General features: G+C 42.9%; 2 protein-coding genes and 1 pseudogene across 2 annotated transcripts in view; 1 reads left to right on the top strand and 2 right to left on the bottom strand.

The window, feature by feature from the left end:
• The window catches only part of LOC128517147 (anti-Muellerian hormone type-2 receptor-like), a 20,235-nt gene extending 19,695 nt beyond the window's left edge, over positions 1-540 (bottom strand). Inside the window, exon 1 of the mRNA XM_053490944.1 lies at positions 457-540. The gene's annotated coding sequence lies outside the window, so the exon portion shown is untranslated. The remainder of the gene's footprint in view (positions 1-456) is intronic.
• Positions 324-9,044, bottom strand: LOC128517136 (beta-glucuronidase-like; annotated as a pseudogene).
• Positions 9,045-13,419: 4,375 nt separating this feature from the next.
• On the top strand, positions 13,420-13,963 carry LOC128517151 (histone H2B-like). Its single transcript, XM_053490949.1, has one exon. The coding sequence runs from the start codon at positions 13,432-13,434 to the stop codon at positions 13,804-13,806; it is 375 nt and encodes a 124-aa protein (XP_053346924.1). The 5' UTR covers positions 13,420-13,431; the 3' UTR covers positions 13,807-13,963.
• Positions 13,964-14,953: the final 990 nt, after the last annotated feature.

The raw sequence follows: 14,953 nt of genomic DNA on the forward strand, positions 1-14,953 counted from the left end.
GGTATCGGGATAATATTGTTCATCATCAGAGATTTCTGTCCCTAATAATTATGATTTTCTCCCTAATTTAGTCGTGTCCAGTTCCTCCCCTTCACTAGGGGGCTCCACATTAAGGCTACTACTACCACTCAGCCGGGAGGGTTGAAGACTATCACATGTTTCCTCCGTCAGCCGACCGCATCTTTTCAAACTGCTCGCTCACGAACCGTTGGAGGCGGTGTAACACACTACATCCGCGCTATCCGCTCCTTCCCCTACGTGATCTCACAGACGCAGCTGATTGGCTGTAGAGCCGTGATTAATGTGGGATCACAAGGTACCTCTCACCCCTCACCTCTGGGAGAGCTCGGCCAATCAGCTCTCTCTAGACCTCCAGCTGCAAGCGAACCCGCTATCTTCAGATAACCATGGAAGTAATACGACAGTAATATAACAGTAATATAGTTATATTTATACCTGAAATGGAAGTTTGCTGGCGGCATCTCGGCTCATTGGCTACAGACCACATGACCACAGAGGGGTGATTCTTATCCCTCCTCACCAGCTCCTTCATGACGACGAGGTGATGGGCCAGTGACGTATGATCAAAACTGCGTCTGAAGAAGAAGAAGTATATAAAAAGTTAACAAATCATTTATGCGGCTCAGTCAGTGTGTAATACTTAACACATATCGCTATATCTTACATGTCTTTAATGCCCACTCCAGGGCACTCGTCTCTGACCACGATGCCATGGCACTCGGCCATTTGCAGGATCTCCTCAGCATACGGGTAGTGACTGGTGCGGAACGAGTTCACGCCCATCCACTTCATCGGGTTGAAATCTTTCACGATGAGAGGCCAGTCGAAGCCCTTCCCTCGAACCTACAGCAGTGGAGAAAAGGTATTTAAATTATACATTAAAATATATATTTTATATATTTATTATATACTATTATGTATATAATAGTTTTTGGAGCTGTAATAGTGATACAAGCCTGTAACAGTGATATAGTAACTCACTGCTTTTATTAACATTGCTGTGTATTACAAGCAGCACCAGAATGCATTTTACTGCCAATGAGGCAGAGGTTTAAAAACTGCTGGATCATTCATTTTGGAATACATCAAGAGCATATATTCTAATTTAATATCACTTAATATTATTTATGCCTTACATTTGATCACCATCTACTCCAAATGATCTGATACCCCTTCACTCAATCTAAATAATGATGATGGGAAGAGGTTCTAGACCAGCTCCAAAGGGAGTTCTGCTGCCCTCTGGTGGTAACTCTCACATCTGCATCCTCATGTTTGTTGACTCCATGGAAGTAGAAGGGCTTGTTGTTGATGAGGAACTGTGTACTGGTGTGTACTACCAGTCCGGATTCCCACAGGTAGCTTGTAGTAATCCACCTCACCACTCTCCGCTGTGAGCTCAACCTGCGTGAACAACAGTTAATCCACGTCAAACATCTAAAGATCTCCGATTCTCCGTCTGCTTCGGTACCTGAATATAACCTGATTCAGCAGGACGGCGTTCTCCAAACATTTTCCAAACAGCTGCACTTTCCAAATTTTTATAATCAGAAATCAAAAAAAAAATAAACATCATTTATCATACTATGTGGGGAAAAAAGATTTAATCTGATGGAGTTTTCACTTTTTTGTTCTCCAATTTATTTAAGTAATAATCATTAATATTTTTAGTTAATAATAATTATTAACTATAATTAATATTCTATTTTAAGAAATAATAATAATAGTTAATAATTATTAATAGTTAGCTGTATGCATATCTTGACTAAATACATATAGCAATTAAAATAACTAGGGCGTTCAAGTCAAACCAGGACATTTTTTTTTGTTGTGCAGATTAAAAGAGTAACTTTCTTTATTCCTCTATATAATCCCCTGTTACACGAAGGCTCTTATCCTAGAGTTTCACCAGTGCTTTGGTACCATCATGGTAAAAAGTTCTCTCATTACACCAGACCCACGATCGGACTGCCTGCGTCACGTCTGAAACCCTGGCCCCCTTAGAATCTCCTTAAATGGTGGAAATGGCTTGGACTAAGGTCAGGACTGTATGGGGGATGTGGCAGTAACTTCCAGTCGAGTTCCTGTAATGTGCATGTGGTGTTTGCGAATGCCAGTGTGTACAGTTCCCACAGACAGATACGTCTCTTCTGAAGCTAGTGACAAGTTACGCATCGATTTTCAAGGATCAGACATTCCACATCCACGTTAAATGTTCACGTCATGGAAGTTCATTCACGGATGTACAGCCTTCTTTAAAACGTCTACACCATTGAAATGCTTTACTGCAGCTAATATTCACATACAGTCCTTTGCTTGAAGTCTGTTTCATGCTTTTATTTAAGACAAGTCCCGGTTTGACTTGAATGCCCATGTAAATGCTACTATGGTCAACATAAATTCAGAATGTGTGTTAAAAACCAGCCTAAACAATAGATCACACACAAAGTTAATCAATCTTTGTCCTAAAAATCTAATTTGGTCTGACTGAAGATAACGTGTGACTCCATATTATCTGCAGGAACAGACAAACCCCCCAAAGCGTACCCAACACCACTCACCTCCATGGAGTGCAGGTATCCTGGGTTCTGGTGCATCAGGTAAGGCCACCACAGGTTGACTTTAGCACCAATGGCTCCGTTAGCAGTGGCCACACTTTGGCCATCTTTATCCATAAGCGTGACTTTTACCAACAGCTTGGCACTGCCCTCTGGTGTCACATCGTAACTCACAATCCCTACAACAAACAAACATCTGTTTAAGTGAAGATACACAACACAAGGCACATATGTAACATCATACAAGTTAATATTACATGTAAATATTGAGGTCACTGACCAATACTGTCTGAGAAGGAAGTAGTCACGGTGATGTCATCAATGTATGCCCCCGGAGTCGTGTACAGTAACACAGAGCGGTGGATTCACGCATAATTAAAGAAATCAAAGTTGGCGTTTTGGATGAAGTAACCGGCAGGATACCTTTAGAATATTACAAAAAGAAAAGAGTTAACACAGGTTAGTGTCTCAAACACTGGGAAAGTGGGAGTAAGGCTAATTATTAATGATAAATAATGTATAATCATTGAAATGGTGGAGATTTCCAAGATGGCGCCAGTGAGGTCGGCTGCCGTCACGACTGCTCCGACCACCTTTTCTTTGTTTTTGTTCTTTAAGTTAGTTTACAGCGTTTTAAAACCGGCAAAATTACCACCATGGAGTACATTAGTTATGATAGAGACACTCCTGTTTCTATTGGTATACAATGTACTTACAATTCGACGTTTTTAACTCCGGATCCGAGCTGGCCGAGTGAGATCCTGAGGGAGAACAAAGGACGCGACGTGAAGCGGTGGCCCCAAGGGAAACGAGCCGGCATCAGGAACAGGCTGAGAGCCCGTGCACACCGCACACCTCTGCCTAGCATCCTGCTCGCCAACGTCCAGTCACTGGAGAACAAGCTCGATGACCTCAGGGCCAGGATAAAGTTCCAGAGAGACATTCGGGACTGCAATCTTCTCTGCTTCACCGAGACATGGCTGAACCCAGCGGTGCCGGACCACGCCATCCAGCCGGCCAAGTTCTTCTCGGTTCAAAGCATGGACAGGACACGGGACTCGGGGAAGTCAAGGGGAGGCGGTGTGTGCTTAATGGTGAACAGCAGCTGGTGCAACAGCGCGAGCGTTGTTTCTCTCGCACGCTCCTGCACACCAAATCTGGAACTACTGTCCATCATGTGTCGTCCTTTTTATCTACCTCGAGAGTTTACATCGGTCATAATCAGTGCCGTTTATATTCCACCACAAACGGACACGGACACTGCCTTATGCGAGCTGCATGAGGCACTCACACAGCAACCAACACAACAAACACCGGAGCGACGAACTTTTATCAGCATATCACCTGCCCCACCAGGGGCGAAAGGACACTGGACCACTGTTACACTACAGTCAAGGACGGCTACAAGGCACAATCTCGCCCGCCCTTAGGTAGATCCGACCACGCCGCCATCTTCCTCATGCCAAAATACAAACAAAGGCTGAAACAGGAAGTTCCCGTTCAGAGGGAGGTCGCGCGCTGGACGGACCAATCGGTGGCCGCGTTACAGGACGCACTCGATGACGCAGACTGGGACATGTTCAGAAACAGCTCCGATGATGACGTCAGCGTATTTACGGAAGCGGTTGTGGGATTCATCGGGAAACTAGCGGATGATACCGTGGAGAAAAAGACTATCAAAACGTTTCCCAACCAGAAGCCGTGGGTGGATAAAACCATCCGCGATGCTCTGAGATCTCGCACTGCTGCCTACAACACGGGACTCGCGTCGGGGGACATGGAACCGTACAAGGCTGCGTCATACAGCGTCCGGAAGGCGGTAAAAGAGGCGAAGCAGCGCTACAGGAGGAAACTAGAGTCACAACTCCAACAGAGTGACTTTAGGAGCCTGTGGCAGGGATTAAGGACAATAACGGATTATAAAACACCAACAACCGGTATGACGAACGCGGACGTGACTCTGGCAGGCGAGCTGAACACTTTCTATGCTCGCTTCGAGGCTGCAGCTAAAGACGCTAGTGATGCTAATGCTAGCGGCGCTAACGGATGCAGACAGGAAGAGACTGCCTGAACCGGAAACGCGTTCATCATCACCGAGCATGATGTGAGGAGAGCCTTCAAGAGAGTGAACACCAGGAAAGCAGCAGGACCAGACGGTATCTCAGGTCGTATCCTCAGAACCTGCGCAGACCAGCTAGCACCTGTGTTCACTGAGATATTCAACATCTCTTTATCTCAGTCGGTGATCCCCACATGCTTCAAAGAGTCCATCATTGTTCCTGTCCCAAAGAAACCTCATCCTGCTTCCCTCAATGACTATCGCCCTGTAGCCCTCACTTCAGTAGTGTTGAAGTGCTTTGAACGCCTGGTCAGAGACTTTATCATTTCATCACTACCAGACAGACAGGACCCACTACAGTGCATACCGCCAGAACCGTTCCACAGACGATGCAATCTCACATCTCCTTCACACATCACTTACTCACTTGGACACCAGAAGGGGGAATTATGTTAAAATGCTCTTCATCGACTACAGCTCTGCATTTATTACCATAATTCCCTCCACACTCACCACCAAGCTGGAGCCCCTGGGACTCAGCTCATCTATGTGCCAGTGGATCTCCAACTTCCTAACAGGCAGACCACAGGCAGTAAGGATGGGCGGACACGTCTCAGCCTCCATCACTCTCAGCACTGGAGCCCCCCAGGGTTGTGTTCTGAGCCCCCTGCTGTACTCTTTGTACACATATGACTGTGTGGCCACTACCAGCTCCACCACCATCATTAAGTTTGCTGACGACACCGTTGTGGTGGGCCTGATCTCTGATACCAACGAGACGGCCTACCTGAAGGAGATTAGGAATCTGGAGAACTGGTGCCAGAGAAACAACCTCCTTCTAAACGTCAGTAAGACAAAGGAGTTGATAGTGGACTTCAGCACTAAGCAGAAAAGGAACTACCAGACCCCCGTCATCAACGAGAGCCCAGTGGAGAGAGTGGAAAGCTTTAAATACCTCGGTGTTCACATCACGCAGGACCTGTCATGGTCCTGTCACATCAACACCGTGGTGAAAAAGGCCCGACAGCGTCTCTACCACCTCAGACGCTTGAGAGACTTTAGACTGCCCTCTAAGGTGCTCAGGAACTTTTACTCCTGCACCATAGAGAGCATCCTGACGGGAAACATCTCAACCTGGTTCGGGAACAGCACCATGCAGGACAGATGAGCTCTACAGAGGGTTGTGCGATCAGCTGAGCGCATCATCCGCACCGAGCTCCCTGACCTGCACTCAATCTACAGCAGGCGGTGCTGGACCAAGGCCAGGAAGATCATGAAGGACCTCAGCCATCCCAGCAATGGACTGTTCACTCTGTTGAGGTCAGGAAAGCGATTCCGCTCCCTGAAGGCCAACACAGACTGAGGAGGAGCTTTTTCCCGCAGGCAATACGGTCTCTTAATCACAATCACACCACCACACAGTAGTGACCCACACATATGGTTTTTACACACACACTGGACATTCTGGACATTTGTTTACACTAGTGGCCACTGCACAACTACACTTCGTGGTAATCATATCACTCTGTCACAAGTCACTTTAAATAAATCACTTTAAGCATATTTGCACTGCATAAGTCACTTTTAATATGTGGATTGCACAACCCTGGACATTACCATTCTTTTATTACCATTTATTCGACTGCTCTTATTGTTTTACATTTTTTCATATATTTTCTATATATTTTCTATATTGTGTATTTTGTGTACAGATATTTTATTTTTAACTTTTATTTGTATATTTTTATTTTTATTTTATTCTTCTCTAGTTCTCTAGTAAACTTACCCTTTATTTTAATTTTCATATTTATTTCCTATTCATATTCTTAGGTCACGAGCAGTTGTCTAAGCATTTCACTGCATATCGTACTGTGTATGACTGTGTATGTGACAAATAAAATTTGAATTTGAATTTAAAATTGTAAATGTTTCACAACATTAAATCTGATTTTAAACGTTATGGTCTATGCACTCCTGGCTCAAGGATCTTACTTGGTAGGATCGTTCATGTATTGGATGGTTCCCGGTGGAAGAGTGTGCAGGGACAGGGTGTTATTAACAGCGATGGTGATTCGGCTTGGCATATTTACACCCATCCGGATCACATCACCAATATTCACTTCAAAGGGAAGATGTCCGCCTTCATGTTCCATCACCCGAAACCCGTTCTGGGGAAAACAGGGAGTTCAGGAAACTGTTATTTACTGCACATTTAAAGTGAGGGACCTCACTGTAATCCGACTGCAGACTTTGTTTCTAAGCTCATGAAGAACAAACTGCAACTGATTTTCTGATTTGCAAAAGTATTGGAACATTTTCAAATACACCGTTTGTGCAAAACAATGTAAGAATAAGCAAATCAAAGAGACTTAAACCAGACTTACGACTACTGTATAACAGTGTGCACTTCCAACTCTGAGCAGAATCTTCGTGTCCTTGTTCTGATCCCAGTGCTGAGGGATCCACGCTTCCTTCTCGTACCGGCCGATGAAATCTCTCAACTTATAGTCCTGAGTTACATCGTTGAAGACTGGAGTTTGACTGGAGTTTGACACAAGCACAGACACAGACACGGTGAGAACAAGTTTCTGGAATGATATGCAGGAACAATAGATCAGATTTTTATTATTTATATATTAATTTATATTTAATCTAAATGGTTCATATTATTTCTACACGAATACCCCACTCACAGTCGCAGTAAATCTATTAAGGTAAATATATCTGTTTAGCAAAGAGAAATGTAAAGTCATTGACATGATTTGTCTCCAAACACCACATGAACATGAGCAAAGTCCTTTTTTTTTCCCCACATGTGCAACACAGAAGCGTCTCAACATGGAAGAAACTCAGATCAGTACCAGAATCGGATCAGTACATTCCTGTCGACAGAGCAAGGTTAACCTTACACCACCAACAGGCTGCCATTTTAGAACCAAACTGCGAAAGTTTTCACACCCCTAGGACTAAAAAAAATCTATCAATTAAATACATAATCTTGTTAATATTTTTATTCTCACTCTGCCAGATCTGTAAGTCCTTCTTCACTTATAACAGAACTGGACACTATGAACTTTAGGGCTTTTTTTGTTTGTTAAGTTTTTTTTTTTCTTGTCTTTGGGTTGGTTAACTACATTTCAGTTTTAATAGTCAGTCACTCACTTGCTCATCATCTATACCACTTTTATCCTGTATACAGGGTCACAGGGGCCTGGAGCCTATCCCAGGAGACTTAAGGGACGAGACCCTGGATGTGGTTCCAATCCATCGCAGGGCATAAACACACACTCCAACGCTCTTTCGAACACTATGGCCCACTATTCCCAATAATTAGGAATGCCAAATTAGTCTAATCTGCATGTCTTTGTCATTTTAAATACAATGTGGTGGTGTACAGAAGACAAATGCTGAAGAAACGTAAAAATCTTTCAGAATGCATGGCCCTGACTGTAGTTACATGTTCATTCATTCATTCATTCATTGTCTATACCACTTATCCTGTGTACAGGGTCTCAGAAAGCCTGGAGCCTATCTCTAAAACTAAGGGCAGGGGACGTGGTAACCCTGGACAAGGAGCCATACCTTTCCAGGACACACACACACACTCACACTCAGACGGTCATTCACACACTATAAGAAATCTGCGAATGCCAGTTAACCTGATCTGCATGTCTTTGGACTGTGGGAGGAAACCGGAGCACCCGGAGGAAACCCATGGATCACGAGGAGACCATGCAAACTCCATGCACAATGACCTGAGGCAGGACTCGAACCCTCGACCTTAAAGGTGCACGGCGGCAGTGCTCACCACCATATGGCACTAATCCGGTTTTAACACTCACTCACTCACTCATCGGAGACTTGGGGCACGAGGCAGTGTGTACGCCGACAGGGAACGCCAGTTAACCTGATCCGCTTGTCCTTGGACTGTGGGAGGAAACTGGATTACCCGGAGGAAACCCCTCCACTGAGCCATTTAATAGAAAATAAAACACAAAGACAATAATAAGGGCAAACTTCAAAGTGGACTTCAACTTACTTCCCTAGATGTATTACGAGTTAAACACTAAATAACAATCACTCTGTCCCACTTACACATATCGCGGTATAATGTTGGTTACATCGCCACTTCCCTGCACGGAACCTTCTGGATGAGTAAGAAACACGTGCCTATCACGTGTATTACGGTACCTCTGTTTAAAGCAGAGAGAAATCGGCTCTGAATGTCCACAGTCCGTTCAGCTCCTCCTCACCTCTCGGGAGAAAGAATCCCGCCGTCCACTGACATGCACAAGGTCCACGCAGCCGAAAAACACCAGCAGTTTACCAGCAACATTGTCCACTCTCTGCAATTCCCCACGTTCGCTTCCGCTAGTCGTCACATGACACATACACCCGCGCCACATGATCACGGAGCATGCTCAGTGCGGCGCACACGGCAGCCCCGCCGCCATCTTGAACGGGACTCGCCTTCCACTTTGCCTTTGGTCGAATTTAGTCAAGTCAAATGTATTTATCGCATCTTTCACATTTTACGCTAACATTCACGTTACTTCAAAACATATTCACTTTGAAAAGCTTATATCATTACCTATGTGAATATCTAACACACAGCAAAAAGCAGAAAATATGCTAAATTCACACAACACACGGACAATTAATATAAATCACCCATAATGACATTAAGAGAATGACACTACAAAACTGTTTAAGGAGTTTTTACTACTGGTTTAAGAAGAAGAGTGTCTGAATTAAATTTTAAGATGAATGAAAAAATAATAATGAAAATAATTACTGTTTCTTGTGTCCGCTGCACTCGGTGGTGTAGTGGTTAGCACTGTGGCCTTGCACCGCCAGGGTCTGGGTTTGATTCCTGGCCATGCTCGGTTCCCGTCTCTGTGTGCATGGAGTTTGCATGTTCTCCCTGTGCTTGGTGGCTTTCCTCAGGATACAGGCTATAGGAAGGGTTACCACATGAGGAATCAGGAAGCACAACAAGGGCGTTGTTTTATGGGCATAGGAACCTTCACATCAGATTATAATACCGTACAATCAGTTAGTCACTCACCGTCTATGCCACTTTATTCTGTATACACACACAGCGTGACTGTATGAGTCACAGCGGACTGGAGCCTATCCCAGGAGGCTTAAGGCACGAGGCAGGGAACACCCTTGTGGGATGCCAACCCATTGAAGGGCACATTCACACAGTATGGCAATGTAGGAACACCAATTAGTCTAACTTGCATGTCCTTCGACTGTAGGAGGAAACCGGAATACTAGGGGGAAACAGAACAAGCGCGGGGAGAACATGCAAATTCCATGCACATACAGTAGAACAGAGGCAGGAATCAAACCTGGACCCTGGAGCTGCATGGCGACAGTGCTAAACCCTACGCCACCATGCTGCCACATTACATAAAATGATCTGAAAAAAAAAGTTTATTCATCTTTAGTAACTGTTTGATCCTCGTAATTGTGATTTAAGTTATTAATTTGTTTGTCTGAATCTGTGGGAGTAGATGAAATCAGTCCAAATTTCTGAAGCTGGGATTGGTCAAATTTTCTGTGTCAGAGTAAGAAATTAGTACTATTTTATGTACTCATAAGTGCAATTAGTTTTTTTTTTTTTTTTGTAGTTTAATTCGATTCAATTCAATTTTATTTATATAGCGCTTTTAACAATGGTCATTGTCTCAAAGCAGCTTCACAAAAATGAAAGAAATTCATTAAAAAATTATAATTAATAAAAAAATATATATATATAATAAAATAATAATAATAATAAATTGTGTATGTGTGAGAAAAATGTGTCTAGATAATAATGAGATGAATGAATTAAATGTCTCTGATGAGAAGCCAAGGGTGACGGCGACAGTGGCAAGGAAAAACTCCCTGAGATGGCAATAGGAAGAAACCTTGAGAGGAACCAGACTCAACAGGGAACCCATCCTCATCTGGGTGATAATGGATAGAGATGATATAACACCATGTGTGTTATGCAGCTGAAAGTACAATATAACAGAAATTCTTTAAATTAACATGAAGTCCAGTTCAGCACAGGGAGTCAGTAGGTGCAGAGGGCAGATGGGGTCTGGATCACTGGGAGCACAGGAGCAGGATGTTGAGCTCCAACCATCATAAAGCAGTATCCAGCTGGAGCTGGTCCTTCTCTGGATGCCTCAGGATCCTCACAGGGTTGGCCTTTATCTACTGAAGCTGGTACAATCTCCAGATGCCTCGGGATGGGTAGAAAAGTACAGAACTGATGGAGAGAATTAGCGTAGTTGCCACTCAGGATAGATGTACTGAAGTATGAAGTTATAGGATGAGTTACGCGTATGCCAGATTAAAGAGATGCGTCTTGAGTCTACTTTTAAACTCATATTTTCTGGATCTAATGAGAACCCTTAGTGGTGCTTGAATTTGTGTTTGGTGTGTAGTGGTTAGCATTGTGGTCTTATACCACCAGTGTCGAGGGTTTGATTCCCATATCGGGTCTGTGTGTGTGTCTTGCAAGTTTTCACCGTGCTTGGAGGGTTTCTCCCGGGTGCTCCAGTTTCTTTCCAAATTTCAAAGACATGCAGATTCAAAGGAAAAGCCATATAGAAGATAAATTAATTAATTATTGTTTGAAATTGGTCCTATTTCCTGGGATTAGTCAGATTGTCTCTTGAAGTGTGTGAAATTGTTCCAAGTAGGTGGAAGGAGTAAGGGGGGTCAGTCCGAAAAGCTCTGGACTCAGTTACAGCCCTGGTCTAGATAAAGTTCTTAGAGATGAGTACAAGCTTCCATGAAGTGTTTGATTAAGTGAAAAAGGCTAGATAGCCACGAGCGGCCGACAAACACTGTATGTTCGATGTGTTCCGATTACATCATGACAGATCTAATGAGCTTATTGTAATGTCCTGTTATACTCAAAACCAGGTATTGTAGGGTATTATCTGTAGGGTGTTATGTGGTGACTCTGGTGTGTGGATAAAAGCCTAGGAGGAGAAACAAGCCACAATGTATGATACTGAGCTCTGTTCAGACAAATCATACTTAAAATAGTGAAAAAGTGAATCCACAGATAATGTGTCAAAATCTCTTCATGTGAAATGTTTTATATACTCATGTATTTGAGTACCACTTATCCTGTACAGGGTTGCAGGGGGTCTGGAGTTTCTAGGACTTTGGGCACAAGGCAAGGTTACACCCTGGACAGAGCACCAATCTATCACAGGCCCTCCCCCTGCAACTCCAAACACACATAGACCGATGTAGGAATCGAACCCTTGACCCTGCAGGTGCCAGATTACAGTGCTAACCACCGTGCTTCTGTCAAGTTATCATGTAAAACTAACTTTTATTGCTATTTTTATATACAGTATGTTTATAAACTTCATAAGAAACTATGAAGATTTTCCTGCACGAATCTCTCTCCTATAGAGGTTGATGATTGTTTACTATTACTGGACTGAAATTTCCACAAATAGTTTTGTACCTGAGCCTCCAGTAACAAAAGTGGACTCCGTATTACCTTAAACACCTTACTGTTATTTTGAACATCCAGCTGCCTAACACACAGCATGACTGCTGATCAATCACTGCTATCTGTTATCACCCAAATCAGGATGGGTTTCCTCTCAAGGTTTTTTCCTGTTGTCATCTCAGGAAGGTTTTCTTTGCCACCGTCGCCCCTAGCTTGCTCATCAGGGACAAACTCATCGTTATTTAGACAGATTTCCTCACACTATTCTAATTTATTTCGATACTTTCTTGATTCTGTAAAGCTGCTTTGCAACAATGACCATAGAATTGAATTGAAGTAAAGTGAATATTAGGTGAAAAATAGGAGACTGATAAACTTTTCAGAAGTAAAATATAATTTATGTAAATAACCAGCATCAGCTACTGAACTTTTTAGTTAAATACACTGTAGATAGTTGATATTAGCAAATTAATAATAAAAAAAAACTGTATTTGATTTTTTTAAATTATATGTAGTTCATGCTTTCTAGGTAGACAAAACAGACAACTCACTTCAAATGAACTGGTTATAATACTGAGGTAGGGCCGGGGGTATTCAGCCTTTAAAGGGGTCATCCAGCCCCATTTTTAAATGTAATTATGATTCTTTAGGGTCCGAATAAAAAGTTTATAATATACTTTAATAAAAAATTCTTATATGTAGTGGACGAGCGAATTAGATGTTTATCAGTTAGATATTTTAAGTAAATCGGTTAACATTGTTAGTTGGAAGACGATGTGTTTAAGTCTTCAGCTTGTAGGAATAATTAGGAAAACGTTTTTAAAAGCCTTCGAATGCATTTAAAACACCAAAATACAAAGTATTTAAGGTTTATGTGGTACACACTCTACTTATAAATGTGGACTCTTTTAAACGTTAACGATACAAATTGGATACAAAGTGGACTCTTTTAAATAGTTAAACGATAACGTTTACATACAAATTATATTTACATGACTTTTCTAGTGAATAAACACGTGATATACTTATTTTCTGGATTAAATTATTGTAAATGTCCTGGTTTATTCATTTATTTATTATAAAAACAATAAATTAACCCGCGACTCTAAAACGGCGGGAAGGGACACGAAGCGGAGGGGGGAGGAGTAACAGGAAGAGACTGAGGTGGTAGGAGGTCCCTCACGTGTAGAGGTTTTAAATATAGACCAATCAAAATCCGTTCTTGGCTTGTGCTTAATTACAATGTGACCTGTACATAGAGGGCCCTCGAGGCAGAGCTGTTCATTCTTCTCTCAATCTCATCCAGAAGTAACAGTACCATGCCTGAGCCAGCCAAGACCGCCCCCAAGAAGGGCTCGAAGAAAGCCGTGACCAAGACCGCCGGCAAAGGAGGCAAGAAGCGCAGAAAGTCCAGGAAGGAGAGTTACGCCATCTACGTGTACAAAGTCCTGAAGCAGGTTCACCCCGACACCGGTATTTCATCCAAGGCGATGGGAATCATGAATTCGTTCGTCAACGACATCTTCGAGCGCATTGCTGGTGAGTCCTCTCGTCTGGCTCACTACAACAAACGCTCCACCATCACTTCCCGGGAGATCCAGACCGCCGTGCGCCTGTTGCTGCCCGGTGAGTTGGCCAAGCACGCCGTGTCCGAGGGCACCAAGGCCGTGACTAAATACACCAGCTCCAAGTAAAGCGCGTCACCGCCGCCTTCATCAACACAACGGCTCTTTTAAGAGCCACCCATGTTGTCCGTCAAAGAGTGACTTCCTGCAGTGTAGGTTTGTGTTTCAAAGTAATTTTCTAGAAACCTCTTATAAATCAAATAGAACTTTTAAGCTGCATTGTTCTAGATCAAAGTAGTTTCTAGCAGTACAGAGCTATTCAGAACTAGCACTAGCATTAAGGCAGCTCTACAATAAGTCTGTTACTTTTAGATGCAACAAATAAAACCATGAATCTCGGACGTCCAAAGGAATATCATTTAATACAACGTAAATACTAAGATTTGGATGGACGATGAGAAACTTCTACTATATAAATATATAACTCCTGTTTTTGATTCACATGTGTAAAGTGACTGGGATTGTTTGATTCCATTATAAATCCACTATAATACATTTTTATAATGTTCTATTAGACTTTTATTATTGACTTTAGCTCTTGTAAACCTCAATTTTGAGCTTGCATTTGTTGTGTACGTCCTGCAGACCTTATTTACTGGAGGTCATACCCCACATTTTTAAGGGGGAAAAAAAGATTTTGATTATATGATAAGATGAAGCATATTGAACTGCTTATCACAGAATACTTCAGTGAGATGTTTACCAAAATCACTTTTTTGAAAGATTTTGTGTGTGTGTGTGTATATATATATATATATACTCCGCAAAAAAGAAACGTCCTCTGACTTCAACTGTTTTTACAGTAGTAAACTTAATGTGTAAATATTTGTATGAACACTAAGAGAGTCAACACCATAAGGCTCAAAATCAAAAGTACCAGTCACCAGCTGCTTGAAGTACTGCAGTGCATCTCCTCCTCATGGACTGCCTATTGCGGACAGTCTGAGCACTGATGGAGGGATTGTGTGTTCCTGGTGTGACTCGGCCAGTTGTTGTGGCCATCCTGTACCTGTCACGCAGGTTTGATATTCGGATGTACCCATCCTGTGCGGGTGTTGTTACACGTGGTCTTCCACAGCGAGGATGATCAGCCGTCCTTCCTGTCTCCCTGTAGCGGCGTCTTAGGCGTCTCACAGTGCGGACATGGCGATTTATTGCCCTAGCCACATCAGCGGTCCTCATGCCTCCCTGCAGCATGTCTAATGCACGTTAACGC

The sequence above is a fragment of the Clarias gariepinus genome, unplaced genomic scaffold, assembly GCF_024256425.1.
Source record: "Clarias gariepinus isolate MV-2021 ecotype Netherlands unplaced genomic scaffold, CGAR_prim_01v2 scaffold_36, whole genome shotgun sequence".
Taxonomy (NCBI): Eukaryota; Metazoa; Chordata; class Actinopteri; order Siluriformes; family Clariidae; genus Clarias; species Clarias gariepinus.

Coding starts and splice junctions, on each gene's coding strand:
- LOC128517151 (XM_053490949.1), top strand. CDS start 13,432: ATGCCTGAGCCAGCCAAGACCGCCCCCAAGAAGGGCTCGAAGAAAGCC.